Source organism: Crocuta crocuta, unplaced genomic scaffold (genome assembly GCF_008692635.1).
Source record: "Crocuta crocuta isolate KB4526 unplaced genomic scaffold, BGI_CrCroc_1.0 scaffold53, whole genome shotgun sequence".
NCBI classification, from domain to species: Eukaryota; Metazoa; Chordata; class Mammalia; order Carnivora; family Hyaenidae; genus Crocuta; species Crocuta crocuta.
Window position 1 is genome coordinate 1,999,234 of NW_027529432.1, and position 12,346 is coordinate 2,011,579.

General features: G+C 59.7%; 2 protein-coding genes across 3 annotated transcripts; one reads left to right on the top strand and one right to left on the bottom strand.

Annotated features, from left to right (window-relative positions):
- The first annotated feature begins 1,080 nt into the window (after positions 1 to 1,080).
- On the top strand, positions 1,081 to 9,270 carry PPP2R5B (protein phosphatase 2 regulatory subunit B'beta). Its single transcript, XM_077759750.1, has 14 exons — positions 1,081 to 1,402; positions 1,839 to 2,296; positions 3,024 to 3,220; positions 3,835 to 3,936; positions 4,054 to 4,146; positions 4,274 to 4,404; positions 5,527 to 5,586; positions 5,685 to 5,793; positions 6,318 to 6,371; positions 6,445 to 6,495; positions 6,626 to 6,745; positions 7,620 to 7,747; positions 7,985 to 8,086; positions 8,483 to 9,270. Exons 2-14 carry the CDS (start codon positions 2,098 to 2,100, stop codon positions 8,628 to 8,630), a joined length of 1,494 nt encoding a protein of 497 aa, XP_077615876.1. The 5' UTR covers positions 1,081 to 1,402; positions 1,839 to 2,097; the 3' UTR covers positions 8,631 to 9,270.
- Positions 9,264 to 10,918, bottom strand: GPHA2 (glycoprotein hormone subunit alpha 2). 2 transcript variants are annotated; one of them, XM_077759753.1, is made up of 4 exons: positions 10,496 to 10,918; positions 10,063 to 10,191; positions 9,717 to 9,901; positions 9,264 to 9,604 (listed from the first exon to the last, which is right to left on the bottom strand). In XM_077759753.1, exons 2-4 carry the CDS (start codon positions 10,157 to 10,159, stop codon positions 9,503 to 9,505), a joined length of 384 nt encoding a protein of 127 aa, XP_077615879.1. In that variant the 5' UTR covers positions 10,160 to 10,191; positions 10,496 to 10,918; the 3' UTR covers positions 9,264 to 9,502. The 2 variants fall into 2 exon arrangements, with proteins under 2 accessions (XP_077615879.1, XP_077615877.1); XM_077759751.1 differs by having other exon boundaries at positions 10,063 to 10,165; positions 10,496 to 10,917.
- Positions 10,919 to 12,346: the final 1,428 nt, after the last annotated feature.

Below are 12,346 nucleotides of genomic sequence, written 5' to 3' on the forward strand. Positions count from 1 at the left end.
AGTCATAGGGGCCCGTACCCCAGTCTGGTAATCTCTGGCCTTCGCTTTCTGTTGCTGCAGCAGGTGGGCATCTGCTCCCCCTGTAGCAGGGAAGATGGCTGCCAAGGTATAAGGCAGAATGAGACTGAAAATCTCCCCAGTCCCCTCCCTGACCTCAGCGTCCACTCTTATTGCTGATACCTGCTGCTTACGTGGACCAGTTAGTTGTTCATCCAGGCAAACCTTCTGGGTGGAGATTTCACAGTGTAGCGTAGAGGATGAAGTTCAGAGAAATAAAGAGCTCTGGAGTCCAGGGTCCTAAGAAGGAGGCCCAGGACTGCGGGCCAGGAACTTTTGGTCAGAATGCCAAACTTCTGGGATCCCACCTGTACCTTGGATACCCTACAGTGGGGTTTGGAACAGGAGACGCCCCCCACCCCCCACTAGCAGAGCTTAGGGCCCAGAGGGGTCAAGGGAGGTCTGTCCAGCTTGCCTGGGGTGGGGTGGTAGCACCAGGCAGCACCTCCTGCTCTGGTGTTTTGCCATCCCAAGGCTGGCCCTTTAAACCCCAGACCATGATGTCACCGTAGACTGCAAGGGACGGGAGGGGGACTGCAGGCCTGAGGATGGACTGCATTTCCCAGCAGTCTTGAAGGCACCACACCTCTCCCAGCGGGCTCTGCGCTCACTGCAGATTATTAACCAGTTCAGTGCCCGTTTCCCAGTGAGTTCTGAAGTGTCCTGCCATTCTGGGGTGAGGGTGGGATTCCCATGGGGGTGGGATGGCCGGGGCACAGACGGAGGAGGCCACATCTTTGCGCCTGGTATAAGACTGGGCCTCTTTTCTGCCACCGACCCAGCATCACCCCCGGGCTTCCCGGTGTGAACTCCTGAGTCCGGCCGTCTATGCGATCTCCCTTCCAGAACGCGGAGCCTCGCCCCAGCTGGACCCCATGCCACTCTGCTTAAGCTTTGACCTCAGGCCCCTGCTGGGGTTACCCCTTTGGTCTGGCAGCCCCCTTTAAGCGGTGCGGGGACTACATCTCCCAGCGGCCCCGGCAACATCCTGACGCAGGCCCCCCCCCCCCCCCCCCCCNTCCTGAGCAGCTGGGCGGCGGGTGCCGGTGCGCCCAGAGCTGGGGCTCCCGCGGCGTCGCGCCCCGCTGGGTCGGGTCCCAAGACTTGAGGAGAGGTCCGCGCGCCGCCTGGGTCAGCCCAGATCGTGCCGGACGTCCGCACCCCGCGACCCGGGGCTGAGCTGGGGGCATGCTCCGGCCCCTCCGGAGCCCAAGAGAGAACCCAGGAGCGCCGCCACCCAGCGCCAGCGCCCGGAGCGGAACCTTTGCGAAGGCACCCTGATCGGCCGCCCCCTCCCCGCCCGCAGTCCCCTGTGGTCGGGGACGGAAGTCTGGGCTTCTGAGAAGTGAGTGTCCCCGCACCGGGAGGCAGATAAGGTTTGCGAGGCGAGGAAGGAGGAGCAGGGGTGGGGAAGGTTGCCAGGTTTTGGGAGGGAGGGGTGGTGTGCGATTAGGGCCCCCATTCTTGGCGAAGTCGCTGGTGGCCTGAATTAGTGGAGCAGAAGGGGACCCCATGCTGTGAGGGGCCAGAACTGAGGATGGGGTTTCCCCATTCTAGGCAGGGGCTGGAGAGGGATTGTTTTGGAGCCTGGGGCCTTTAGGTCTGGGAGAAGGGTGGCACCTGCTCCATTGGGAAGGGGCTGCACCCCTACTTAGGGTCTGGGCAGAGGTAGGAGGGAAAAGAAGCCTTGAGCAGCCCCGCACGCTGTCCTTCCTGGATGAACTGACAGTCGGCTCTCGCTCTTCTTGCTGATCTCTCTGCCTTGACTTCATTTTCCAAAGAACCAGGGTGGGAACTCTACCTGGACTCTTCGGGACCCCCAAGAAGGACCTGAGACCTGAGCCATCCTCCTCTCTACTCTGCCTGCCCCCCAGGACTGGGCAGTTGCCGAAGGCCCTGGGGGGGGGCCCAGACTGTGGTTGTGTGCCCCCCCCCTCCCCGAGGATGGGCCCAAGTTAGTCAGCCTCGCCTCATTCGGCATCCTCCGGACCCAGAGGGAACCCCAGGGGCCCTGAAGGCTTGACCCCCCGCCTGGCCACCATGGAGACAAAGCTGCCCCCTGCGAGCACCCCCACCAGCCCCTCTTCCCCGGGGCTGTCGCCTGTGCCCCCACCCGACAAGGTGGATGGCTTCTCCCGCCGGTCCCTCCGCAGGGCCCGGCCCCGGCGCTCCCACAGCTCCTCTCAGTTCCGCTATCAGAGCAACCAGCAAGAGCTCACTCCCCTGCCCCTGCTCAAAGGTGAGCCCTGCGGCTGGCTGCCAGGGTGCCCGCGTCCCGGAGCCGGCAAGCACCGCAGCCCCGGGTAGTGAGAGGCAGCTGGCTGCTGTGATCAGAGGGTTTAGATGGTCCCTTCCCGGCTGGGGACTCCAGCACTGGAGATGACCCCCCGCCCCCCAGCCCTCCAGCCCTCTCTGCTGACGCATGGCCTGACTGGCCTGTCATCCTTGGGAGGTGGGGCATCTGGAAGTGGCACCACCCTGGGGGGGCAGACCAGGGCCGAGGGTGGGGCCCACAGCCTGGGTTCCAGGAGCTCCCTGCCATCGCCATGGAGGGTCCTCACCTCCGGGCCACAGCGCTCTGCTGGCTGAGCCAGAGGGCACCCTAGAGATCTTCAGCCCCCACCCTCCTTCACATCTCTGGCTCTTAGAACAGAGTGCCATCTATGAGAGGGTGGCATGGTGGTTTCGGGCACCCGTGGAAAGCCCGGGCATCCTGGGTCCCTCACCTCACCTTGAATCAGGCCGTCATGCTCCGAGCCTGGGTTAGGAGGAAGAGATGCAGCTCCTTTATCCTGCAGGAATGGAGGATGGGACGGGGGCCATTTGCTCCCTGCAAAGAGTGGAGGATGGCCCACCGCATCGGGTCTGGGGGCAGGGGGAGGCCGCCCTATGGACGAGGAAGCTTTGTCCATGCCCAGAGCTGCGGTAACCCGGGGCGCAGGCTCAGCCCCCTCCCTCCTCCCCAGATGTGCCAGCCTCTGAGCTGCACGAGCTGTTGAGCCGGAAGCTGGCCCAGTGCGGGGTGATGTTTGACTTCTTGGACTGTGTGGCTGACCTGAAGGGGAAGGAGGTGAAGCGGGCAGCGCTCAATGAGCTGGTGGAGTGCGTGGGGAGCACCCGGGGGGTCCTCATTGAGCCTGTCTACCCCGACATCATCCGCATGGTAAGTGCCTGCCTGGCACCCGGCCCCTGGGGGGAGGGCTTGGGGGACATGGAACCCTACTGACCTGCCTGTGCTCCCCTTCTTCTGCAAAGAATAACCCCACGCTCTTTGGCTTAGTTTCAAGGCCTGCACCTTCCTCCCCTCCGCTCTCCGCAGCACTGCTGCACCTGGCCAGGGTAGGTCCCTCGGTGCGTCCTGGGCCTGTCCCACCCTGCACTTTTGCTTCTGCTCTCCTGAGGCCTGGCGTGCACTCCCATCGTGTCGCTCAGTGCCATGGCCTGGCTCAGGTGCGGCCTCTTCTCAGTGAAGAGAAGCTTCTCCGTGTCCAAGCTGGCCGCCTCTTTTCTGCTGACTTAGAATGTCCATAGACTTTATTGCTTAATGTCTTGTCATCCCCGATGGACTCTGGGACTCGATAGAGGGCAGGGATGTGACTTGTTTACTCCTGGGTCCCCAGCCCCCGACCCAGGGCCTCTATATGTTCAGGTGATGACTGCTGAGGAGTGAATTGCTTGCTGGGGCAGGTGCGGAGGCTCGTTAGAACTTTGGATAAGGGACCTCCTGGCTTTGCCTCCAAGGGCTCTTCCTAAAAGAACCCTGATCCTGCCCTTCAGATCTCAGTGAATATCTTCCGGACCCTGCCACCTAGTGAGAACCCTGAATTTGATCCTGAAGAGGATGAGCCCAACCTTGAGCCTTCCTGGCCACATCTGCAGGTATGGGGGCTGGGGAGGGCAGGGAGCGGAGTTTCAGTAGAAGAGAGAGGGTGTCCTANGGGGGGAGAGGAGGGAGGCTGTTCCTGAACTCACCTTTTTGTGTGTCCCCTCTCTCAGCTGGTATATGAGTTTTTCCTGCGTTTCTTGGAGAGCCCAGACTTCCAACCCTCTGTGGCCAAGAGATATGTGGATCAAAAGTTTGTCCTGATGGTGAAGTGGGGAGCCCAGGCCGGGTGGTGCCATGGGACAGGGGCAAGCTCTCTGAGGGGTGTGGGGGATAGGATGGAAGCAGCCTGGGCTTGGCCTCTCCCCTGACCCCTGACCCTGGGTCCCCTAGCTCCTGGAGTTATTTGATAGTGAGGACCCCCGGGAGCGTGAATACCTCAAGACCATCCTCCACCGGGTCTATGGCAAGTTCCTGGGGCTCCGGGCCTACATCCGCAAACAGTGCAGCCACATCTTCCTCCGGTGGGTGCCTGCCGCCTCCCCCGCTGAGACCTGGGGAGGGAGGGGAGAGCTGTAGGGGAGAAGACGGAGGCAGAGGCTCCCGTGAAGTCAGCAGGGAAAGGGTATTTATTTCCATTTTACAGATGAGAAAATAGAGGCTGAGAGAGATGAAGTAGTTTGCAGGGACTACTAGATCGGTCCTGGGAGCCTAGGATCCAGATCTTTTGATCTTTATTGTGCTGGACCTTAAAGACCCAAAGGAAGAGATTCTTTCTGCAAATGTGTATTGAGCAACAATGCCCACTGGGCATCAGGGACCCCCACCCCCCCACCCCCAAAGGGCCTGGACAAGGGTAGGAAGAGTTGAGATTGGCTTTGGAGCTGAGTGGCCTGTTTTGAGTTCCGGTTCAAATGTTTGGGTGAATGTGGGCAAATTATTTAAGTTCTCTCATCTTTAAAATGGGAATGACAGCTACGCTAAACCCGGGACAGTCATCGAGATGAAACAAGGCAATGCCTCCAAAGCACACAGTATACAGCTCTTTGACCGACCGAGGCTGAAACACTTCTCTTACTGTTATTAGCTACAGCGTAGGTGAGACATGACCCCTGTCTTCCAGGAGCTCGTATATTTCAGTAATAATCCTGCTTATTAACTTTGGAGCAGGTGTCGTCAAACTGCTGAGCCTCGATTTTTTTTATCTGTATAATGGATCTAATAAGCCCTCTCTCTCAGGATAATCTTGAGAAGTATGTAGCATAGACTGGATGCTCTTAGTGTCTGTCATTCTTTTGGTTGAAAGGCCTGAAGAGCGAAGGATGCAGGCTGGGTGGCTGCTGACTGGATGGGGTGGGGGGAGCAGAAAATGAGAATTAGGGCCCGAGGGAGAAAGAGAAGAGTTGGAATCCTTCGTAGGAGAGAGGATTGAGCACCAGTGGCTGGGCTGAGGAGGGTGATTCAGCTGTGGGCGTGGATCTCGGGGTGGGGGGGCTAGTTTGGGGTGTTGGGAAGGGAGCTCAGCCTCTGGGTGAGGGGAGAGTTGGATTCGTGTGCAGGGCGGGGTGGCAGGCAGGGTGGTGGAGGGGGGCTGGGCCTGCTCCGGTTGCTCTGAGCCCTTCTGCATCCTGTTCTTCCTCTTGCAGCTTCATCTATGAACTCGAGCACTTCAATGGTGTGGCTGAGCTGCTGGAGATCTTAGGAAGGTGATTCTCTCTGGGCCTCAGCTGGAGCATCAGGATGCTGGGAGGAAAAGACTGAGGCCCGGTCTTCTGAGCCCTCCTCTCTTCTGCCCCCACCTCAGCATCATCAATGGCTTTGCGCTGCCCCTGAAGACCGAACACAAGCAGTTCCTGGTCCGGGTCCTGATTCCCCTGCACTCTGTCAAGTCCCTGTCTGTCTTTCACGCCCAGGTAAGGCCCGGGCCTGGCCCTGTCACAGCAGAGAGACCCTGACGCAGGCAGGGCAGCCCTCCGGTCATCCGGGGCGGCCCAGCACTCTGCTCGAGCCACACTGAGTCACGAACTCATGGGATCCTCCGTTGCCTTCTTGGTCGTTGCTAATTCTGTTCCATCTACCTTCGAGAATTTCCGTGGCACTTTAAGGCTGATCTCAGACATCAGCTCTGTGAAGCGTTCTCAGCCCTTTCCCTCCTGACCTGCCCTAGGCAGGATTCAGCTCTTCTCTTTCCGGAGTCCCACGGATTGTGATATAGATTTCAATTGTGGAAACTTTTGTAAAAATTTCTAAGGCCTGGTCTGCTGCCCGTTCCTCCTGGGGGAACATGACGGTGCCCGGCACACCCTAGGTGGGCAGTCAGTAAATGTCAGGTAATGAGAGGGTAGACACGGTCAGGGGGCAAGCATGTGGCACCCTGTCATGGTGCCCTCCTGACCTCAGCCCTCCTTCTCTCCACCCCTCCCTGCACCCCCCTCAGCTGGCATACTGTGTGGTGCAGTTCCTGGAGAAGGATGCCACCTTGACAGAGCACGTGAGTACCTCTGGGGGGAAAGGCAGCCCCCGCCCCCCACAGGTCTGACTCCTTTCTGCCTCAACTCCCACAGGTGATCCGGGGGCTGCTCAAATACTGGCCCAAAACCTGTACCCAGAAGGAGGTATGGAGAAGGGCTTTGCTGTCCACCAGAGTTGGGGGGGTGGGCGGGTCAGGAGGGCTCAGTTTCTGGAGGGCGGTCAAATGTGTGTGGGGGAGATGGGAACGGCTGTGTCCTGTGTCCCCACCTCCAGGTGATGTTTCTGGGGGAGATGGAAGAGATTCTTGATGTCATTGAGCCTTCCCAGTTTGTGAAGATCCAGGAGCCCCTCTTCAAGCAGGTGGCCCGCTGTGTGTCTAGCCCCCATTTCCAGGTACGGGGTTTGAGCAGGTAAGAGTGGGAGCCAGGGTCTGGACAGGGAGGGCTGGCCAGTCGACCTGACACAGCTCCCTGCGCCCTCAGTTTCTCCTCTGGACCCTCCAGGCTCTGATAATGGGGAGATGCTGGACTTAAGGTCGGGAGACCTAGGGCCAGGCCTCAGATATACTCCCGATGGGCTAAGGGGTCGCGGGCGATCGCTTTGCCACTTGAATCTGATGAAGCTTCTGCGTCTGTGAAGTGGACCCCAGTGCTCCTCACAAGGTGGTGGTGAGGTCTGAAGACTGTAGTGCAAACGTATTTCACAAACTGCAGTGTGTTCCAGAATGGGTGGTTAGCCTGCTCCCGCTTCATAGTGGCTTTTGATTTCATCAGCCCCACTGCGGGGCACAGCCAGGCGGTCCCACTTCTCAGGCCATAACTGCTGTTTCCCTGCATGTGTGTGCAGACGCTGTCCCATTCTTATGAGCCTTAATCTGGTGGAAGTCAGTTCTTCTTGTGGTGACTCTGGGACTTAAGTTCATTAAACACCTCATTCGATGGTTACAGCAGCCCTGGGCACGGGAAGATAGCTATTATATGAGCCCCATTTTACAGATGAGAAAACTGAGGCCGAGAGGCTAAATGCCTCACTCTAGGTCCTATGTCCAGTGTGGGGGGGAGCTAGGATTCAGTCCTGAGCGTTGGACTCCAGACCCAGTGCTCTTTTCTCTTCACCGCATTGCCTCCTTCAGTGGGTCTGATGAGCTGAGGATTGGGAGTGTGGAGGGCAGAGCTCCCGGGGTTTTGAGGTGGGGGTGGATACCGGGCCTTCGCACACACAGGGAAGCCATTACCAGGTGCCCACTCCGCCCCCTTGCTGCCCCCAGGTTGCAGAGCGGGCTCTGTATTTCTGGAACAACGAGTATATCCTGAGCCTCATTGAGGACAACTGTCACACTGTGCTGCCTGCTGTGTTTGGGACCCTCTACCAAGTCTCTAAGGAACACTGGAATCAGTGAGTGCCCAGGCCTCGACCTACCCACACAAGCCGGGGCCGAGGTCGGCCAGTGCACCTGTGGGGTGACTCCTCGCTGGAGCGGGCCGGGGATGGTAGAAGGGGCAGGGGGAGAGCAGCGCCTGCGGTGTTCAGAGCTGCATGCTGTGTCTGGGACAGGCAGGGTCCTAGAGAGGGAGCTGGCGCCTAACGGAAGTTGTTTTCCTCTCCTCACCCCCTTCCCTGGACCCTGCGAAGAACCATCGTATCTCTGATCTACAATGTGCTCAAGACATTCATGGAGATGAATGGAAAGCTGTTTGATGAGCTCACAGCCTCCTACAAGCTAGAAAAGCAGCAGTGAGTGTCGGGCTGGGCATGGGGCTGGGGGGCGGGGGGCATGGGGGGGGGAGGGGGGAAAAGCAGGAAGGAACAAGCTCCTCGTGGTCAGAGGGGGCCTGAGGACGGCCCCACGCCCTATGTGATCAGACGTTTAGTGTCCCTGCGTTCCTGCCAAGTGCCGGGCCATCCACGCCCAGCTCCCCACTGCGTCCTCTGGTCGTTCTCCCAAGGTCCTCCAGGTGTGGAGCTCCGCCCCCTTCAGCTCCACGACCGACCGCAGGCCGGGGCCAGCCTCCCAATGGCCTCTGCCCTAACTGGAAGGTTCCCGTACAGCCCCCGTACAGTGGGGTGGTGGTGAGGGAAGCTGGAGTGTACCGGCCCGGGTAGGGGAGCTGCCTCACCCTCTCTCCCCAGGGAGCAGCAGAAGGCCCGGGAGCGTCAGGAGCTATGGCAAGGCCTGGAGGAGCTACGGCTACGCCGGTTACAGGGGACCCAAGGGGCCAAAGAGGCCCCCCTCCAGCGGCTTGCGCCCCAGGTGGCTGCCAGTGGGGGTCAGAGCTAGAGATCCCCTAGAAGGGGAGGAGCTAACTTCGGAGCTATCAGTCCCTCCATCCCCTCTCCTGCCCAGGGGCCCAGAGAGACCCACGCCTACGGCCGGCCTTGCCAGAGGGGGCTCGGAGGGCTCCGTGCCGGGCCCGGCGTGGGCGGCTGTGGCTGTGGGGAGAGGAGGAGAGGAGCTGGTGGTCCCGGCACCAGGACTCTGTGGCAGGCGTCGGCCAGGGCAGGCCTGGCCAGGAAGCTGCCCTTAGGGACTACGGCTGCCCCGCGCAGCTGGGCTCCACTCTGCAGGCAGGTCCCCACCCTGGCTCGTGCCCAGAGCAAGGACACTCAGCCCCTCGCCTGCCCCGCCTCGTGCCAGCACGAGGGCCTTCCTCACCCCACCATGGGATCCATGGTCTATTTATTCTCCCCAGCTCACCCCCCCCACAGACGCTGTCCTGGGCCTGGGGCATCTTCTTTCCCTCCCCTCCCTCACCCTGGACTTCCTTGTCCCCTTTTTATTTATTGGGCAGGGGGAGGGGTGAGGGCACAGGCAGAAAAGATTCCCCGTGTCCTAGGGTTGGGGGGGGTGTCACAGTTACCACGGTCTGTCCCCCTTCCCCTGCCTGGGGGTAGACTTAATAAAGAGAGAAACTTGAGAATTGCTTGCTTTATTTAGGGGTAGGGACAAAGAGGGGAGTGAAATGATGACAGACTGGTTAGGAGGCCAGGCAGAGGCAGGGCAGAGGCAGAAACTCCTGTCTTCCCCGGAGGTGACAATCGCAGAATCTCAAGAGAGTTGGAGCTGGTGTCCTCCGTGAGGCTCGGGATACGACGGGATATACTCCAGCTCAAACCCTCTGACCAAGGGGGAGGAGGAGGGGAGAGGAGGGGCTAGTAGCGCGAGAGGCGACACATGTCACACTGGCAGGCCCTGGCCGTGAAGATCTCCAGCTCCTCCCTCCGGTCGCCCCCACACTGCAGCTGCACCTTCACCTGTGCAAGAGGGGGGGTCCATGTTCCATTCGCCTTGCTGGGGCCATCTTGATGCCCATCCCCCGGCCTCTCCCCACCCCCAGCGAGCCGCTGCTGGGCCGGGCCCTCTCACCTTCTTCAGGCCACTGATGGTGCAGCACTGGGAGACAGAGGTGACGTTACGTCGATAGCCGCTGGCCACCAGCACAGAGTGCCGGGACGGGAAGGCGCTGGACTCGCAGTGGCCCACACAAGCCTGTGCCACACGGGAGCCCTGGCAGGTGCCTTGGCGGTCACTTCGCACTGTCACGTTGAAGGCTAGAAGGAGACAGGCGAGTGGCAGACAGAGCCGCCGCGGAGCCCCGCCCAGCTCCCGCCGCCGGAACCGCAGCGTGGGCCACTGAGGGTGCCGCGTGCCCCTCGGTCCAGTCCGCCAGCTCTTTGCTCCCACCCAGCTTTCCGCTCCCAGGGTTACTCACGGTGCAAGTGGCAGCCTGGGATGGCCACCTGCCGCCCCCAGCCTTCGGTGACTGCCAGGGCCAGCAGGCAGAGGAGCAGCACTTGGGGGGTTGCCATGGGTCTCTGAAACACGGCGGGTAGATAGCGGCCTCTAGATCAGCGTGCGGGTGGGAGAGGGGCTCTTTACCGTGAGCCTCCGGGTGAGCGAGCCAGGGTTAGGCTGCTCTTTCTGCCTGGGGCGAGGCAGGCCTGTGAGTGGGGCCCTCTCCCCTGTAGCTAGCTGGCTTTGGGGGCATGTGTCCACCCGTGTCTCTGGCTGGGCGAGTGTGAGCGGCTGTCAGCCCATTGCAGTGATTCTCCCCTGGAATCCCTTCTACCATCAGGGGCACAAACCTCTGCCCCCTCTGCAGCCCCCAGCCCCCGCCCCAGCCCCTCCTGCCTCAGGCCGCTTACCACGTCCAAGGCCCAGGGACTGAGTGGCTTGTGAGTGGGCTCCTCAGGTCTTCAGTTGGTCTCCAGACAGGGCTGGCTCTCCCGACTTTTATTCGCCAGCCTTCTGGAGCCACGCCCTCTCGGGGATCAGCTTTCACGCCTGCCTCCCTGCCCGAGGCCTCAGAGCAAATCCCACCTGGGAAATCCAGCTCTTCTCTGAGGTGTGGTCCTCAGAGAGTGGCTTCTGCTGCTTTCTGCTGTCTGAGGTCCAGGGCTGGGGGAAGGGAGATGCTGGAAAAGAGCCCACGAGCTGGTGGAGTGGGCAGCTGGTATGCATCTGGGGAGAGAAGGCTCAAGACGGGGCTGAGCTGCGGGCTGAGGGTTCTCTTTGCTGTGTGGCCGTGGACAGGACATTCCCCTGTTCAGGGATTTGCCACCCCAACCTTGAAGCTGCTAAACTCCTCCCAGGTTGTCCCTCAGCTAGTGCAGAGGAAAGGGGTGGGAGGAGATTTTTATGGACAAGGGAAATGAATGACACCAGTAAGGGCCTCCTGAGATATGCTTGGTGGCAGAGTTAGAGGAATGGAGAGTCCCAAGTCCATCTTTAGAGCTTCACTTTCACTGTCAGGTGGATGACTTCTCATCCCTGGGGTCAGCCACAGAGTGGGGCTCCCCCTAGTACCTGGCATTAACAGGGTCCTGACTCCTGGAACAGTCTGGAGCTGTCAACCCCAGCAAATCCCATTGTTTAGTCCAGCCCTGGCTCTGGTTTTATAGGTAAAGCAGCTAAATCTTCGAGAAGGAAAGCTACTAAAGGTCACACGGCTAGTTACTGTCAAGCCAAATCTGCTATCCATACATGGTGCTAACTTACACTTGGGGCAAGAGTGTGGCAAGTTGGGAAGGACCCCTAGTCAGCAGTGCTGCAGGACATCAGAAAGACGCCTATGGTGATTTGGTGGCCGTCAGCACCCCAGGGCCACCATCTCACTGATTTGCTCAGAAAGGCAGAGACAGACACGCAGACTGCCATGGCTTGAAGGTGCTTGATTGAGAGCGCACTGAATCCCGCCCCTTCATTGTTCAGATGAGAAAATCAGAACCAGAGAGGAAAGTGACTTTGCCAAGGCTTCGCTGTAAGCTACTCGGAGTGAGAACGGCACTCAGATCTCCGGCTTCTGGAGCTGTGCCTTCCGCAGCTTTGTCAAGCAGGCCATGTTTGGGACTGTAGCGCAAAGGCTGTGAAACCAACTTGTCCTTGATCCTCCAGTTCCACTTCGGGCCCCCTCCCCTCAGGACCTGGGCCTGTCCACAGCGCCCACCTCTTCTCCCCAACAAGGGGGCTCCAAGGCACCTACTGGGCGTTCCAGCCCCAATGCTGCCATTCGTCATGGGAGGCTTTCAGCAGCTGATGGACCATCAGCTCTGTTTAAACACTAGAGTAACAAGGACTCATTACTTCACAAGGTGGCCCCTTCTAATGCTGGACATTTATAACAGTCCTTTGTTCTGAGCTAAACTGAGTTTCCCTAAACTCCAATCGATTTGACCTTCTGTGACCACACAACACAAGTCTAATCTGTGTGTCCCAGACAAGCCCCTGGGTAACATGGAGTCAGAGCTCGGGTGCCCTGGTCTCCGGGGGCCCTAACCTGGGCTGACCTGCAGTTGATCTGAGAAGCTAAACTGTCAAAAGCCAGAAGGATAGGTGAGTGGAAAGCATTTATCCACTGACGGTGCACTTTGGGGCCAAACAGGGTGAACTGGGGGTAGATGATTCCTTGAGGGTCAGCAGGGCTCCTGAGTCTTACAAATCCCACTCCCTAAGCCCTGGCCGGGAGGCGAAAGTTTGCGGTTAGGTGCAGACCCCAC